This window comes from Physeter macrocephalus, chromosome 9 (genome assembly GCF_002837175.3).
Source record: "Physeter macrocephalus isolate SW-GA chromosome 9, ASM283717v5, whole genome shotgun sequence".
In the NCBI taxonomy this organism is placed as follows: Eukaryota; Metazoa; Chordata; class Mammalia; order Artiodactyla; family Physeteridae; genus Physeter; species Physeter macrocephalus.
In genome coordinates, this window is record NC_041222.1 from 41,844,153 (window position 1) to 41,860,482 (window position 16,330).

At 38.4% G+C, this 16,330-nt stretch overlaps 1 protein-coding gene across 5 annotated transcripts in view; it reads right to left on the reverse strand.

Annotated features, from left to right (window-relative positions):
• The window catches only part of CFAP95 (cilia and flagella associated protein 95), a 132,565-nt gene that overhangs the window by 7,190 nt on the left and 109,045 nt on the right, over positions 1-16,330 (reverse strand). For all 5 annotated transcript variants that reach the window (XM_028493891.1, XM_028493893.1, XM_028493892.1 and 2 more), the window contains one exon: positions 11,345-11,402. In XM_028493891.1, the coding sequence (XP_028349692.1) occupies positions 11,345-11,402 (58 nt within the window). The remainder of the gene's footprint in view (positions 1-11,344; positions 11,403-16,330) is intronic.

Sequence of the window (16,330 nt, forward strand, 5' to 3'; positions counted from 1 at the left end):
GAACCCGTGCCCCCTGCATCGGCAGGCGGACTCGCAACCAGTGCACCACCAGGGAAGCCCAGACATTTTTAATTAGAGATGACATCAGTACAAAATGTTTACTTTAAAGGCACTGTTGTGGGACAGATGGCCTGGAGAGAAGTCAGTGCCCTGTGCACAGCAGTGATCATTGGCTGGGGAAATAGCTATAAAGAACATTACTGGGATCATGGATTATATTTGAATATGGACTGTGGCTTAAATAATTATACTGTATCAATTTTCCCCTAGGTTGAAAACTTTACCATAGCTATGCGTCTTTGTTATTAAGAAATACACATTGAACTGTTCAGAGGTAAAGGGGCACAAAGTCTCCAGCCTATTCTCAAATGGTAAACAATTGCTGACTCTAGGTAAAGATTATATGGGAGCTCCTCTTTCTAGTCTTGTAACTTTCCTGTAAGTTTGAAATTATATAAAAATAAGTTACCCCCAAAAAGTGATGGTTATAGAGCCATGGGAGTGGATGAATTCTCTGAGATTATGTAAAATGAGAGGAGCAGGGTTTTAGGACCCAAATCTTTGGGACATTCATGGCTGGGTTCATAAAGAAGCCATGAAAGACAGAGAAGAAAAGGTATAGAGAGAGTGTTGCAATATCATAAATTCTGAGGAAAGGGAGGGCAAAGAATGCTGTGGTAGCCAACAACTGCTCACTTCCAAAGAAGCATCATAGAGGTCAAGACCTGACAAAACACAACCAACAGTCAGAATCAATCTCTTTTCACCTTTGAGTGTGCTGTTTCAGAGAAGGGTTGAGGAAGTTGAATGAAACATCCTGATAGAAGATGGAAAAAAGTGTCAGAGAAAAGAATGCTAAGGGCAAACAGGCCCTGTAGAAACAGGAACCACTAAAGACCCAGCAAGACAATCACTCTAGGGAAAATCTGCATTAAGGTTAATAAAGCTTTCTTCTTCCTTTTCTTCTTTCTCTTCCTTCCTCTTTTTAACAGATCATAGAAAGACAGGTTAGGATATTACAGAAGGGTCCTCTTGAGTCCCCAGTCAACCTTCCCTCATTGTGAAAGACAAATAGCACACAGTTTTACCACTTATATCAGTAAAATGTATCAGTGTGTCTTTAAGTGATGGGTATCCAATTCTTAGATTCCTACCCCCTTCCCACCCTCATTCCCATAGCCTCTAAGCATCAGTATCTCCCAAACCTTTTTTTTTTAGAATAAGATGACATTGCTGTTTCTTAGACAACCATATACCCAGTCCTTACCCATTTTTTCCCAATCTTCCAATGGGTTGTTCTGTGGTTACACTTATTCTTATTTGATTTCATCCTTTTACTTTAGGACCTTTTATTTTTCATAGTTTTATTTTTCAAGGTTATTTTCAGTTTTAGGCCTGCCTTCTGGAACATCAGTAACTCTGCCTAATTTAATATTACAAGATAATTTGAAAGCACAGTCTCAATTCCTTCATCTAGATAGCTCATCCATAAAACTACATAATGGGTTATGTTTCCTGGCCAAATCAGTCACTGCAAACTAACCTTGTGTCCACCATTACAGATAGCTATTAGCCACCTGGCATTCATACAGCAAAGATCATTCTTCCCTAGCATGCCTATAAGTATCCTCATTTGGTGTACTCCATTTACTCTTAAAAAGGTATTGAGGCAACAAGCTTATTTATTTGAATGTCACATTGGATGGAATGAAAATAGATATTAAAGTAGATTGCTGTGATGTTTTGCTTGATTATTTTCAGTATACATTATATATAAAATTCTTCCCCACTTACGTGCACTTGACTGAAGACCCACCTTCCCCTAGTAAGGTTGTCTTCTAAGCACACAGGCAGAGTGATGTGGGAAGAAAAGAACAATTCCCGTACAGCCAAAATTACTTTACTAATCCTGGGGATCACATGGGATAGGCATCTTAGACAGATCCCTTCGTTCATTTCCCTTCACTACTTTTAAAATGATTTCATTCCTATTGGATATTTTTTCTCCCAGTGATTGAATTATAGATAAGAGTAATTGGCAAATGCAGCTATAAAGAACATGTAATTAGTTGGATATATTATTGTTACCTATTTAAGAAACCTTTACTATCTCTTTTATTTGATAAAATTTTGCAAAGAAGAAGCATTTGTAAGAAATACAGGTATTCAACTAAAGAAAAATAGTTATGGGAAATGCAAGGAAGTGTAGGCTGTGAATATAAGTATAAACAGCTATATCATTAATGAGTCTGGTCATCACAAAGAAAAATATGGAGATCTACATGAACAATCACATCACAAAATAAGCTGACTTTTTTTTTTTAAACATACAGATTTTTACATGTATGTAAAGGAAAATCCAAAGATGTGGTTAAGTGGGTCTCCAAGGAACCCTGGTTCTTTTTTTTTTAATATAAATTTATTTTATTTATTTTTTTATTTTTGGCTGCGTTGGGTCTTCATTGCGGTGCGCGGGCTTCTCATTGCAGTGGCTTCTCTTATTGCAGAGCACGGCGTGCGGGCTTCAGTAGTTGTTGTGTGCGGGCTCTCGTTGTGGCACGCGGGCTCTAGAGCGCAGACTCAGTAGTTGTGGCGCACGGGCTTAGTTGCTCCGTGGCACGTGGGATCTGCCCGGGCCAGGGCTCGAACCCGTGTCCCCTGCATTGGCAGGCAGATTCTTAACCACTGCACCACCAGGGAAGCCCCTAAGCTGACTTTTAAAGACTAATATCATTCAAACTTTAGTAATGGCCAGCATCAAAAACTAAGCAATACACTATTAAACCTTAGTTATTGACACGTTTTTCTTTCTTATGCACAAATTTTGATTGTTACTATCATTTTAATATAAAAAAAAATCATCTTTCTTATTCCTCAGTCTACATTCTATGAGGACACTTGCCATTGTTTTATATTTATAGTGGTGTGGTTAGATATAAATTTGAGGCCCAGGGTTCTTGATTTTTCAATTCTTTTTTTTTCTTCTCTACAAAAGTCAAATATGCTCACTGTAGAAATTTAAAGATAATCAAAAGGAGGAAAATAAAATCTCCCAGAACCCCAAGTTCCCTAAAGTAGAACTGAGCTTTTATGACTTGACCCAGAAACAAAAGGAGGTCATGGTTACTTAACTTCAGAAAGCAACATAAGATGAAGGTATACTATCAGAGGAAACAGGGTTCTTTCCACTAAAAGGACACAATGCTAAAAAATACTTGGGGATCTGAGTTTCCTGAGAATCAAAACCCCAAATTTCTCAGCTGTTGGTGATACATGAGGTGAGCAGGAGTTAAAATATTTATTTTTTAATTTTCAAGTAGACTTGAATTAAATGTCTGCCAAGGTACTTATTCAAAAAGATTACTTGGTCATAAATAAATAACTATTAGGATGAGAAAGGATCAATGAGAATCAAATCAAATCAAATCATAGAATTTGAGAGCCAGAGAACTCATAAAGATCTTTCTGTCTATATCAATGAGAGTTCTCCAGAGAATCAGAACCAATAGGAGACAGATAGAAAGAGAGAAAGAGAGCATAGAGAGATATGATAGACTATCTACCTATCTTATCTATCTCTCTATCTTATCTATGTATCTATCTATCTCTGGGGAAGCCCTGTGGAGCTATATGAGCAGCGGCCAGCAGATCCTAAGGTTGAAGCTGGGGCCTAGGAAATGCAGTCCCTTAGTGCTGGCAGAATGCCATGAGACTCAGATTCAGAACTGTTTGCCTACAAACTACAAAATCATGCCTATATGTATACATATAAGGTCAGCACACATATGTGCAACACACATTGAATTTAGGTGGAGGCATGAATTTAGGTGGAGGAAGGCCACCATCTCCTTCTGAACCCAAGTAATAGAGGGCTGTTTCTCTGGTTAACTAGCAGCAGCATTTTGGAACCCCTTGACATTAATAAAAAAATACTAGGTACAATCATGTGACCCCCTCCCCCTCTTCTCCAATTCCACTCCCCCACCAGAACCTCTTTTGCAGAAGAATCTAAAACTCTAATTTCATTTCAGTCAATAGCACATAATAAGATAAACAAGCATAATCAGCAAATGGCCATGATTCTTTTGTTAATAGATAGTGATTCAGAACCTTAACAGGACAAAAAAGAGAAAATTAAATAGTAGATATATTAAGATGCAGTACAAAGCAAAGTAGTACTAAAATAAAAGTCATGAAGACACATCATTAACTCTGAAACATTACCTAATTAAAGTTCAGCCTTAATTTTCTGAATAAAAGTTTGGCAAAACCACACTTTAATCTAGACTACAAGGCTTACACATGATTATTCCCTGTGGCCAGAATTACATCGCACAACTTTTCGTGCTATTATGTTTTTAAAACAGAGCAACAAAAACAACAAAAGAAGAAGAAAAATGGAAAAAGACTGCCTATACTGGAATGAAATTATGGAAGATCATGGGGACACAGAATGGAGCAAAGATACAAAGAGAGGGCCTTAAAAAGAAGTGGGAATGAAAGCTAATTTAGTTGACAGGTGATACTTCCTATAGAACCACCAACCTGTTCTAGATTCACTTTCTGACCCAGCTGTTGGTGGTTTTCAGCAAGTCACTCTTTCCCTTGTCTTCTTTTTAAAGCCACTGTTAGACATCCCTTCCTAGGAGGCAGGAATCTAAAGACAATTCTAGCCTTTGGGGAGTTTCTTTCATGTGCCTGAGCCTAAAAGAACAATAAAAGGCTTTTGATGATGCTCACCTGACTCCTAGCCAAGGTGTAACTTGGTCTGGGATGATACTCAAAGTATTTATAAATCAGTACACACCAGGCAGTCAGATTAGGCAAGTTCTAGATGCCCCTGGTCAGGCAGGTGTTAAACTATCAGAAGGTCCAGGCTGGGCCCACTCAGCCATGAGGCACAGAAAGCCCAGTGCCTATGGCCCATAGTATTTTAAAGGGCCTACAAAAATGTTTTCATTTTTTATAAATCAGAATTTTCAAAATGAATATAACAATAATGTGAATGTACTTGGTGCCACTAAATTGTACACTAAAAAAGGGTTAAAATGGTAAATTTTATATTATGTATATTTTACCATAATAAAAAATGCAAATGCCATTTTGAAAAACCAACTCTATTAAGTGATAGAAACTCATACTGAAGCCAAGAAATGATGTCAGTAATTTAATATCCATAAACATCTTAGGGCAGTAAAGAATGGCAGCTATTATGCAGAAAATTTTGCTTAAAATAGGGTACAAAAGTCCAAAAGTACTTCTCAGAAAAAAATGAGTATTGTATGATTTAGTTTTGTGTCATAACACTCATTAGTACATTGGTAATAATTTCAGGAGGCTTAACAATAACATGGTCACATAACATGGCCATAAAATACCATAATATAGTCACAAATAGTCATAAATAGGCAAGAAGACAAAACAGTGTAAAAGTATAAAAGGAAAAAGGATAGGTAATCTTTACAAAATGCCAACAAGAGGTACAGCCTAAGAAATATATCTCTTTAATAAGCCTTTAAATCCAAAAAAAATGAATATAATCCAACCTGGATTATATTTGTCTTTATAGCAATGCAATTGTAAAATATATTAATTTTTTTTCTTTCAACGGAAGAAACTCAAGGCCACAGCAAATTTCCAAATAGCACAGAAATATCAATATTTTAACAATGCTATATCTGTACCAGGGCATAGAACCCCAGTGATAGGATAGGCCAATCCTACCACTGTTGGTAATATTTTAAACAGATACAGACTTTTTTCTTACCTACTATGAAACACTGCTTGGATCCTTTGTAATCAATTTGGAATGCATGCCAGCTTTAAAACATAATTCTATTAAAAACTTCCTCAGCTTTTTATCTCTGAAACAACTAGGATATGCAACACTTTTTGCTTTAAAGCTACTTATACACCTGGAAAGATAATTCAATAGGCAGCTATATTTAGGAAAACAAAATGGTACTTCACACAAAATGATCAATCAGATGTACTCAAATGGCAGCTGCAGGGCTGGGAGGAGCCATGTACCTCCAAAGTGCTCCCACTGAGGGACTGGTCACTTGACTCAATATTTGGCCCTACCTTTCTATCCTGCTATATTGTAGGTTGACTTCCAACACCTGTATTTAGAATCTAGCCAACACTCTGGCTTACCATTCTTTCACCTTCTCAAGTCAATGGCTTGGATTCCATTATAGAAAATCATTCCCATGACCACAACTTGGGATCTGTCATTCCCCAGAATTGTTCTACATCTGAAATATCAAAAAATTCCAGTACATTCCATTTGCTCACTACTTCTAATTCTTCTAGCTCTCTCACTCCTTCACTACTGCTGTGCTTGTTCTTTTTTTAATTCCCTGGACACTTCAACTTCCTGAGTTTGCTAGTCTGTGCCTGAACTAATTATTTTCGTTACTAATCCTGAGTGTGTTCAGCTGACGCTCCACCATTACCCTCAGCTCACTTGTCCTTTGTCTCAAAGGCTCACATACCCTACAAACAGCCAGCTTTAGACCAGTCTTCTGATCTAACTTCTCTGAAACTTTTCCTTTATTTTGGCTCTTTGGGAGAATGATAGGGAAGCTTTTAAGAGAAGGTATCTTTCATTGAAATCGGGTGGTCATAATAAGTACAGTAAGTCCCCTACATACAAACCTTCAAGTTGCAAACTTTCAAAGATACGAATGTGTGTTTGCATGTCCATTCATGTAAATTAGTTCATGTGCCTGGTGTACAATGTCACGTGTGTGCATCCTCTACAAGTGGTTGTGCTTTTGTGTGCTTTACTGTCCAGCACTGTTGCTGTGCAACATGAGGAGCTTACTAATGAAGACCTGATGAAATTGGAGGCCCAGAGAAAGGACGAAGAGAGACAAGAGGAAGAAGAAGTAACTGAAGAACTGAAGAGATTCACAACACAGGAAGTGGCAAGGGGATTTTCTTTATTTGAGAAGGCACTGTTAGTTTTTGAGGCACAGGACTCGAACGTAGAACAGTACATGAAGTTTTCAGCAGCCATTCAGAATGCAATCCAGTGCTACTGTGTCATCTATGATGAGAAAAAAAGAGCTACTACCCAGACATCACTGGATCGTTTTTTCAAGAGGGAAGATAGAATTGAATCCAGCAATGAACGAGAACCTGTGCCATCAACGTCAGGCGTGCGTGAAACTGCAGCTTGCCCTCCGTCTCCTGTTGCTGACGATCCTCCAGCTCTACCATCTCCCACCTCCTCTCCCTCCTCCAGTCAGTAACTCTTCTTGCCTGTTCACTCGATGCCAGCCCTGTATGCCAGCTGTTGTACTGTACTACTGTACTTTTCAAGGTACTGTACTGTAAGATTAAAAATGTTTTCTTTATTTTTGTGTTTGTTTGTTTTTATGTATTATATGTGTGAAAAGTAGTATAAACCTATTACAGTACAGTACTGTAGCCAATTGTGTTAGTTGGATACCTAGGCTAACTTTGTTGGACTTAACAAATTGGACTATGAACACGCTCTTGGAACAGAACTTGTTTGTATGTAGGTGACTTACTGTACCCAGCTTTAAGAGGTGGAGTTCTGAAGAAGTAGCTTGCAATTCTCTCTCATTTCTCTCCTTGGAAATGATTTCATAGCTTCCTAATATTCTGTATTTATTCATTCATGTCTAGAGCTATGGGGAGATAATTTGCATTCTCCTTAAGACTTCATATGATGCTATCCCACTTTATGCAATTATGAATTAAGCAAATGTAAGAGACCATAATATAAAAATTTATAAAGTCTCAATTCATGCACAAAATTTAAAATAATACGAATCAAAATATTTTAAGATTTCTTCAGGAATTGCATAATTGTAAAGGTGGTAGCCTGAGTGAGTGGTGAGCTGTGTTTATGCTAAGGCCACATGGTGAAGTCTCTAGCAAGTAAAAAATATACTCCTTATTTTGTCAGTATTTTATGAATCATACATTTGTTTATGTGCACAGTCACTTCTAAGTCAGAGTTCAGTCACTATTCTGCTGTTACTTAACCATTCATTGTCATTACAATTTAAAAGAATTTTTGTATTCTATAACAATGTAATGCAAGCATTCATTAATGGGGTGCTAGAAGCAGGGCTATAAACATGCCTCAAAATCAATTCCTTTGATAAAGAACTTAGAGGTGAATGAACAAACTCTAAATAAAGCCAAACAACTGCCAGCGCATGCTGCATGCTGTGCTGTTAATGTGGAAACAAGCAACATAAGAAATACTAGAAATAATGCTGAAAAAATTAAAAGCACAAATATATAACACAATAGCTAAAGATTCTTGCACCCTGAGAATACATCACACATTCTTTATATTTATGCTCTTGGGGAAACTAGTCCTTTGAATTTTGTGAGTTTTTAATTACATGTCTTACAACTTCCTTTTGTTTGGAGATGGAGCCAAATCCCATGTATATAAGGAAATGAGCCTGAATTGCATTTATAAATAATATATTTGTTTCCTTGTGGTTCTTCTGATTATAAACCACCATGCTTACTACATTGGAAAATGCTGAAAAGTATAAAGATGAAGAAAATCACTTAGAATTTCACCATTCACTAGTCAACTTTACTAGCATTTTGACAGTTTCCTCAGGATTTTTTCCTCTATACTTTTACATAGTTTGGATAAAATACACATACAATTTTGTACCTTAATGTTTTTCTTGACCTTAAATAAGAAGATTTATCAAGACAGTAAGAACTATCCATGGACTTTCTAAAGGCTATAAAATATCTCATCATGTGATTATAACCTATTTAATTAGTACTGTCAGAGAGGAGAAAAACTTTCCTTTACACTTCTAGGTTCTTCTGACTGGTCTAAGAATTAAACTGACATGAGACAGATTAACAGGAAAAAGTCTAATTTAATTTCATACATACAGGAACCCCACATACATGAGAAGGTCAGAGTCCCTACATACATGAGAGGTTCAAAGATAGAAAGGTAAAATAAGGTATACATGTCATCCTGAGCTAAGGAATGGGATAGGGGCCTGGAGCTTCCAAGAAAAGGAGGGTTCACAAGACAATAAGAAAAGCAGATGTTTGGCAATTAGACATTTGCCCTACCATACAGATGGGGCTACTTAGCTCAAATTTATCTCTGTAATAACTTTTTTTTTTTCTGGGAAAAATTCCCAGTTTAAATTCTTCTAGGTAGTTAAGGGAGGAACAGTAGGTTATCTTGAACACACAGGGTCTCATGTTTTTAACTCAAAAAAATCCTCATGCAGGAGTGACAAATTTGGGGGAGGCTCATTCTGAATCCCTAGAGCACTACACCTGATACTAAAACATTAGGTAATTTCCAAGTTTTGCTGTAATAAATAATTCAATGATGAGTATCTTGGGATATAAATTTCCTCCCTGGTATGAATTATTTTTCTTTGGGGAAATCCTTAGGAGAATTATTAGACCAAATAGTATCTCAATTCATATCGCCAAATTCCTTTACAGAAAGATTAAAATAATTTACAATATTCCTGGCAATAGAAAAAAGTACCCATCTCACCCCACCTTTACTCAACTGAATATTATTATTTTAAAAAATATTGCCAATTTTATTAGCAAAAAAATTTATTGCTTTAATTCACATATTCTATTATTTGTAGATTGGGATTTTCCCTGTATTTATTAGCTAGTTAATAATAATAATTTCCTACTTTGTGAATTGTCTTTATATGACCTTTGCTCATTTCCCTAGGGTTTTAACATTTTTCCTGCCAATAGGTCTGAGTTCTTTACGTATTAAGCATATTAATCCATAAGCCATCATATTTGCTTTTCTTATGGCTTGAATGCTATTTTTTAATGAGAAAAAATAAATAAGATTAAACATAATGAAAGTAGTGTCATGAATAGTTTACCTCCCTAAATTGGTTATGCCACTGTTTCAAAAAACTTTTGATTATTCTCATCTGTTTATACTTTCAAATAATTTTCAGAATCTTAGAGTGCTGATAGAAAACAAAATCCATTGGAATTTTTAATGTAATTATATTAAATTTATAAATTTAACTTATAATTTAGTTTTCCAGTCCCCTCAAATGGTAGTTATTCCCTTGTATTTGAGATTTCTGTCTTAGTTACCCTTGGTGTATATTTATTAAAACAAACAAACAAACAAACCTTAATGCCTTCAAATAACAATTTATTATTATCTTCTTGGAATCTCTCATGGTTTGCAGTCAGATGGCAACTGGAGCTTCAGTCCAAGCTTACTAGGGTGGATGTCCAAGATGGCTTTGTCGCTCATAAGTCAAGCTCATCAGTGTTCCTTCTCATGGCCTCTCCCTCCAGCAGAGTAGCCTAGATTTCTTACATGGTGGCTCAGGGCTCCAAGAGTTGGAAGCAGCCTTATTAAAGATAGCCTAGATTTGGCATAGGATTCCTTTTGCCACATTCTATTGATCATATCTGTCATGTGACAGCCTGAATTCAAAAGGTGGAGGAACATTTACCTCTTGCTAGGGAAGTGGCCTGTCCACCTCTTTGGAGACAAACTACCACATATTCTTCATTGATCTTTATTTGATCTAGAATTTTCTTCATAAAAGTATTTAAAATTTGTGTTGTTATAGTAATTTGTATGTTTTTTCTTTTATAGCCTACTAAGCAGTTATTGCTAATATGAAGGAAAGATATTGTCTTTGATACATTTATTTATTTAGTAATCACCTTACTAAATGGTCTTATTCATTCTAGTTACTTACTTTAACATCTTGGTTCTCCTGAGAAGATAATCATCCTATCTGAAAATAAAGATTTTTTTCTCCTCTTTTTCAATAGTTAAGTCTCTTATCTGTTGCACCAGTTAAGACTTCCTAAAAAAGACTAATAGGAAGCAGCCTTGTTCTGCTTTTGTATAATTGTTGTATAATTTTTAAGTATAAGTTTATTGAAGTTGTAAGCTGGACATATTTTATCAACATATATATTTCCCAGAGCTAAATTAAACCACTTATTTTCATATGCTAATATAATACAAATGAATAGAAAGGTAGGTTCTTATTCCAGATAAATTGAATTTAGGGAGGGGGACAATAAAATAAGATGAGGAAGAAAGTAACTAATATATTTTGGACACTGCAATATTTTCTCCCTGAAATCTATAAACTTATTCCCAAAATAAATCATAACTATAAAATATTCCATTAACTCCCACAAATAGCTAATATCTCTAAATAAATATAAAACATCATAAATCTCAGCAATTTGTTCTTTCTTCTCAAGCATGACTATTTACACTAGATGTAAAGAATCACATTAAGTACATAAATATTTAGAATATGGCTTTCAGCCCTCTTATACTCACAAGTGGCTGATATTCATACGGTGGAGCATATTCTTCAGCATATGTTGTCAATGCACACCTAAGAAGGGTAAGTCAATATTTAAGAAAAGAATGACTCCAAAAGAAAAATATTTAAAAATTTTAGTAGCATATGCTTTATACGCAATAAAAACATTTCAAGGAAGATTGGCCCTAGTAAAAATTTTAAAATTTTAAAATTCCCAGGCCTCATTTATAGTGTTAACTAACACCAGCAAGGTGCCTTCCTTCAGTTACTTCCAATTCAGCACCACCTACTATTCTCCAGTACTAATGATATGCTACCAACTCCAAGTCCCTAAGCTCAGGTGCATTCTAGGCAAAGGGTTCTCTTTTCCACTCACTTTCTGCTTCTCAAACCTTTTTGACCCTATGCCCCATGTTCTCTGCTAGATGACAACTGAAAAATAATAGAAGACAACCAGGTGGACTGAGATTACATAGCTTCCCCAACCTCCACCCCATGACACACATAGAACGGGGGAATGAAATACATCCTCCTCCCCCAAGTCTACAAACACAGCCAAGGGAAACCATGCAGTGCTAGAAATGAAGAGGATATTCATTAGAATGGGAGGCCATAAGCTGATGTCCCAAGACTCAAAGCTGGAGTTTGAACTGCCTATCAAGGGCAGGAGACATGGCCTTGGGTTCACAGAAGACACAGAGCTACTTACTTACTGCTACTTACAGCCAAGAGTCTGTAAAGGCTGTACCTCATATCAAAGAGACAAAGAAACTCCAGCCATCAGACCAGAAACTTGCAAGAAAGTTTCTCTCTGTTCAGCATTCAGAATGGGGGAAAAAATTATTCTCCTATGAGAAATTACAGTCCTGCTTCTGTTCCTGGCAATATTATGGGATTAGATGGTCAAAGAAACTCCTCTGAGAATTGCACTCCTAAAAATATTGGGTACAATGAAATTTAAACATTTTAATGCATGGCTGACCTGGTGGGAAAGCAGAGAACTCAACAAGTAAAAGAATTGAAAAATAATTAGGAAGTCAACTAGGAATGGTTATTGGGTACAGGTGCTACTATATACCTGCTGGTAACCACCAATTGCTGCCGGTCTTTCAAGGTGTGATTTCCAGAGGGGCAGCATTAGCATTATCTGGGGACTTGTAAGAAACGCAAATACTTGGAGGCTACCCCAGATCTACTGAATTAGAAACTCTGGGGGTGGGCCCAGCAATCTATGTTTTAACAAGCACTCTAGGTGATTCTAAAAGTCTGAGTATTGGCAATTAAAAGAACAAAAATTAGAAGTGTAACTTTCAAACCAGCAAATAGGATATTATTTTTAAATAACAATCTAATAGAAAGCAGGAGAGGAGAATAAAAGAGAAAAATCTTTTCTGCTCAGAAGAACAAATTAAAATCATAAAAAATTAAATATCTTGGCAATCACAATGAAAGTAAAGGGACTAAACCCATCAGTGAAAGTATTTTCTCAAACTTAAACTGAACATCAAGTTGTATGATACAGCCCAACTCTATGCTTTTTTTTTTTTTTGGTTTTTGCTTTTCAAGTATAGTTGATTTATAATATTATATTAGTTTCAGGTACAGCATAGTGATTCAGTATTTTTATAGATTATACTTTATTAACAGTTATTACAGGGGGAGAGTTCCAAGAAGGCGGAGGAGTAAGACATGGAGATCACCTTCCTCCCCACAAATGCATCAAAAATACATCTACATGTAGAACAGCTCCTACAGAGCACCTACTGAATGCTGGCAGAAGACCTCAGACTTCCCAAAAGGCAAGAAACTCCCCACGTACCTGGGTAGGGCAAAAGAAAAAAGAAAAAACAGAGACAAAAGAATAGGGAGTGGACCTGCACCTCTGGGAGGGAGCTGTGAAGGAGGAAAGGTTTCCACACAATAGGAAGCCCCTTTACGGGCGAAGACTGCGGGTGGCGGAGGGGGGAAGCTTCAGAGCCACGGAGGAGAGAGCAGCAACAGGGGTGCCGAGGGCAAAGCGGAGAGATTCCCGCACAGAGGATCGGTGCCGACCAGCACTCACCAGCCCGAGAGGCTTGTCTGCTCACCCGCCGGGGCGGGCGGGGGCTGGGAGCTGAGGCTCGGGCTTCGGAGGTCAGACCCCAGGGAGAGGACTGGGGTTTGCGTGAACACAGCCTGAAGGGGGCTAGTGCACCACAGCTAGCTGGGAGGGAGTCCGGGAGACACTCTGGAACTCCCTAAGAGGCAAGAGACCATTGTTTCGGGGTGTGTGAGGAGAGGGGATTCAGAGCACTGCCTAAACGAGCTCCAGAGACAAGCGCGAGCCGCGGCTGTCAGCGCGGACCCCAGAGACCGGCATGAGATGCTAAGGCTGCTGCTGCCGCCACCAAGAAGCCTGTGTGCAAGCACAGGTCACTATCCACACCTCCCCTCCCGGGAGCCTGTGCAGCCCGCCACTGCCAGGGTCCCACGATCCAGGGACAACTTCCTCAGGAGAACACACAGTGAGTCTCAGGCTGGTGCAACGTCACGCTGGCCTCTGCCGCCGCAGGCTCGCCCCACATTCCGTACCCCTCCCTCCCCCTGGCCTGAGTGAGCCAGAGCCCCCGAATCAGCTGCTTCTTTAACCCTGTCCTGAGTGAAGAACAGATGCCCTCAGGTGACCTACACGCAGAGGTGAGGCCAAATCCAAAGCTGAACCCCGGGAGCTTTGCGAACAAAGAAGAGAAAGGGAAATTTCTCCCAGCAGCCTCAGGAGCAGTGGATTAAATCTCCACAATCAGCTTGATGTACCCTGCACCTCTGGAATAGCTGAATAGACAACAAATCATCCCAAAATTGAGGCGGTGGACTTTGGGAGCAACCTGTAGACTTGGGGTTTGCTTTCTGCATCTAAGTTGTTTCTGGTTTTATGTTTATCTTAGTTTAGTATTTAGAGCTTACTATCATTGGTAGATTTGTTTATTGATTTGGTTGCTTTCTTCCTTTTTTAAATATACATATATATTTTTCCTTTTTCTCCTTTTGTGAGTGTGTATGTGTATGCTTCTCTGTGTGATTTTCTCTGTATAGCTTTGCTTTTACCATTTGTCCTAGGGTTCTGTCTGTCTGGGGTTTTTTTTTGTTTTTTTTAGTATAGTTTTTAACGCTTGATATCATTGGTGGATTTGTTTTTTGGTTTGGTTGCTCTCTCCTTTCTTTTTCTTTATTACTTTTTAATTTTTTAAATTTGTAATAATTTCTTTTATTTTTTAATTTAATAACTTTATTTCATTTTATTTTTTCTTTCTTTTTTTCCTTTTTTTCCCTCCCTATTCTTCTGAGCCATGTGGCTGACTGGGTCTTGGTGCTCCGGCCAAGTGTCAGGCCCGAGCCTCTGAGGTAGGAGAGCCGAGTTCAGGACATTGGTCCACCACAGATATCCCGGCCCCGCATAATATCAAACAGCAAAAGCTCTCAGAGATCTCCATCTCAATGCTAAGACCCAGCTCCACTCAACGACCAGTAAGCTACAGTGCTGGACACCCTATGACAAACAACTAGCAAGACAGGAACACAACACCACCCATTAGCAGAGAGGCTGCCTAAAATCATAAGTTCACAGATACCCCAAAACACAACACCAGATGTGGTCCTGCCCACCAGAAAGACAAGATTCAGCCTCATCCACCAGAACACAGGCACCAGTCCCCTCCACCAGGAAGCCTACAAAACCCACTGAGGCAACCTTACCCACTGGGGCAGACACCAAAAACAACGGGAACTATGAACCTACATCCTGCAGAAAGGAGACCCCAAACACAGTAAGTTAAGCAAAATGAGAAGACAGAGAAATACACAGCAGATGAAGGAGGAAGGTAAAAACCTACCAGACCAAACAAATGAAGAGGAAATAGGCAGTCTACCTGAAAAAGAATTCAGAGTAACCTCTGGGACAACATTAAACACACCAACATTCGAATTATAGGGGTCCCAGAAGAACAGGAGAAAAAGAAAGGGTCTGAGAAAATATTTTAAGGGATTATAGTTGAAAACGTCCCTAATATGGGACAGGAAATAGTCAATCAAGTCCGGGAAGCACAGAGAGTCCCATACAGGATAAATCCAAGGAGAAACATGCCAAGACACATATTAATCAAACTATCAAAAATTAAAGACTAACAAAAAATATTAAGAGCAGCAAGGGAAAAGCAACAAATAACATACAAAGGAATACCCATAAGGTTAACAGCTGATCATTCAGCAGAAACTCTGCAAGCCAGAAGGGAGTGGCAGGGCATATTTAAAGAGATGAAAGAAAAACCTACAACCAAGATCACAAAACTCAGCAAAGATCTCGTTCAGATTCGATGGAGAAATTAAAACCTTTACAGACAAGCAAAAGATAAGAGAATTCAGCACCACCAAACCAGCTTTACAACAAATGCTAAAGGAACTTCTCTAGGCAGGAAACACAAGAGAAGGAAAAGACCTATAATAACAAACCCAAAACAATTTAAAAAATGGTAATAGGAATACACATATCGATAACTACCTTAAATGTAAATGGATTAAATGCTCCCACCAAAAGACATAGACAGGATGAATGGTTACAAAAACAAGACCCGTGGGCTTGCCTGGTGGCGCAGTGGTTGCGCGTCCACCTGCTGATGCAGGGGAACCGGGTTCGCGCCCCGGTCTGGGAGGATCCCACATGCCGCGGAGCGGCTGGGCCCGTGAGCCATGGCCGCTGGGCCTGTGCGTCCGGAGCCTGTGCTCCGCAACGGGAGAGGCCACAACAGAGGGAGGCCCGCATACCACAAAAAAAAAAAAAAAAATGCACCCAACATAGGAGCACGTCAATACTTAAGGCAAATGCCAACAGCCATAAAAGGGGAAATCGACAGTAACACAAACTTAGTAGGGGATTTAACACCCCACTTTCACGAATGGACAGATCATCCAAAATGAAAATAAATAAGGAAACACAAGCTTTAAATGATACATTAAGCAAGATGGAC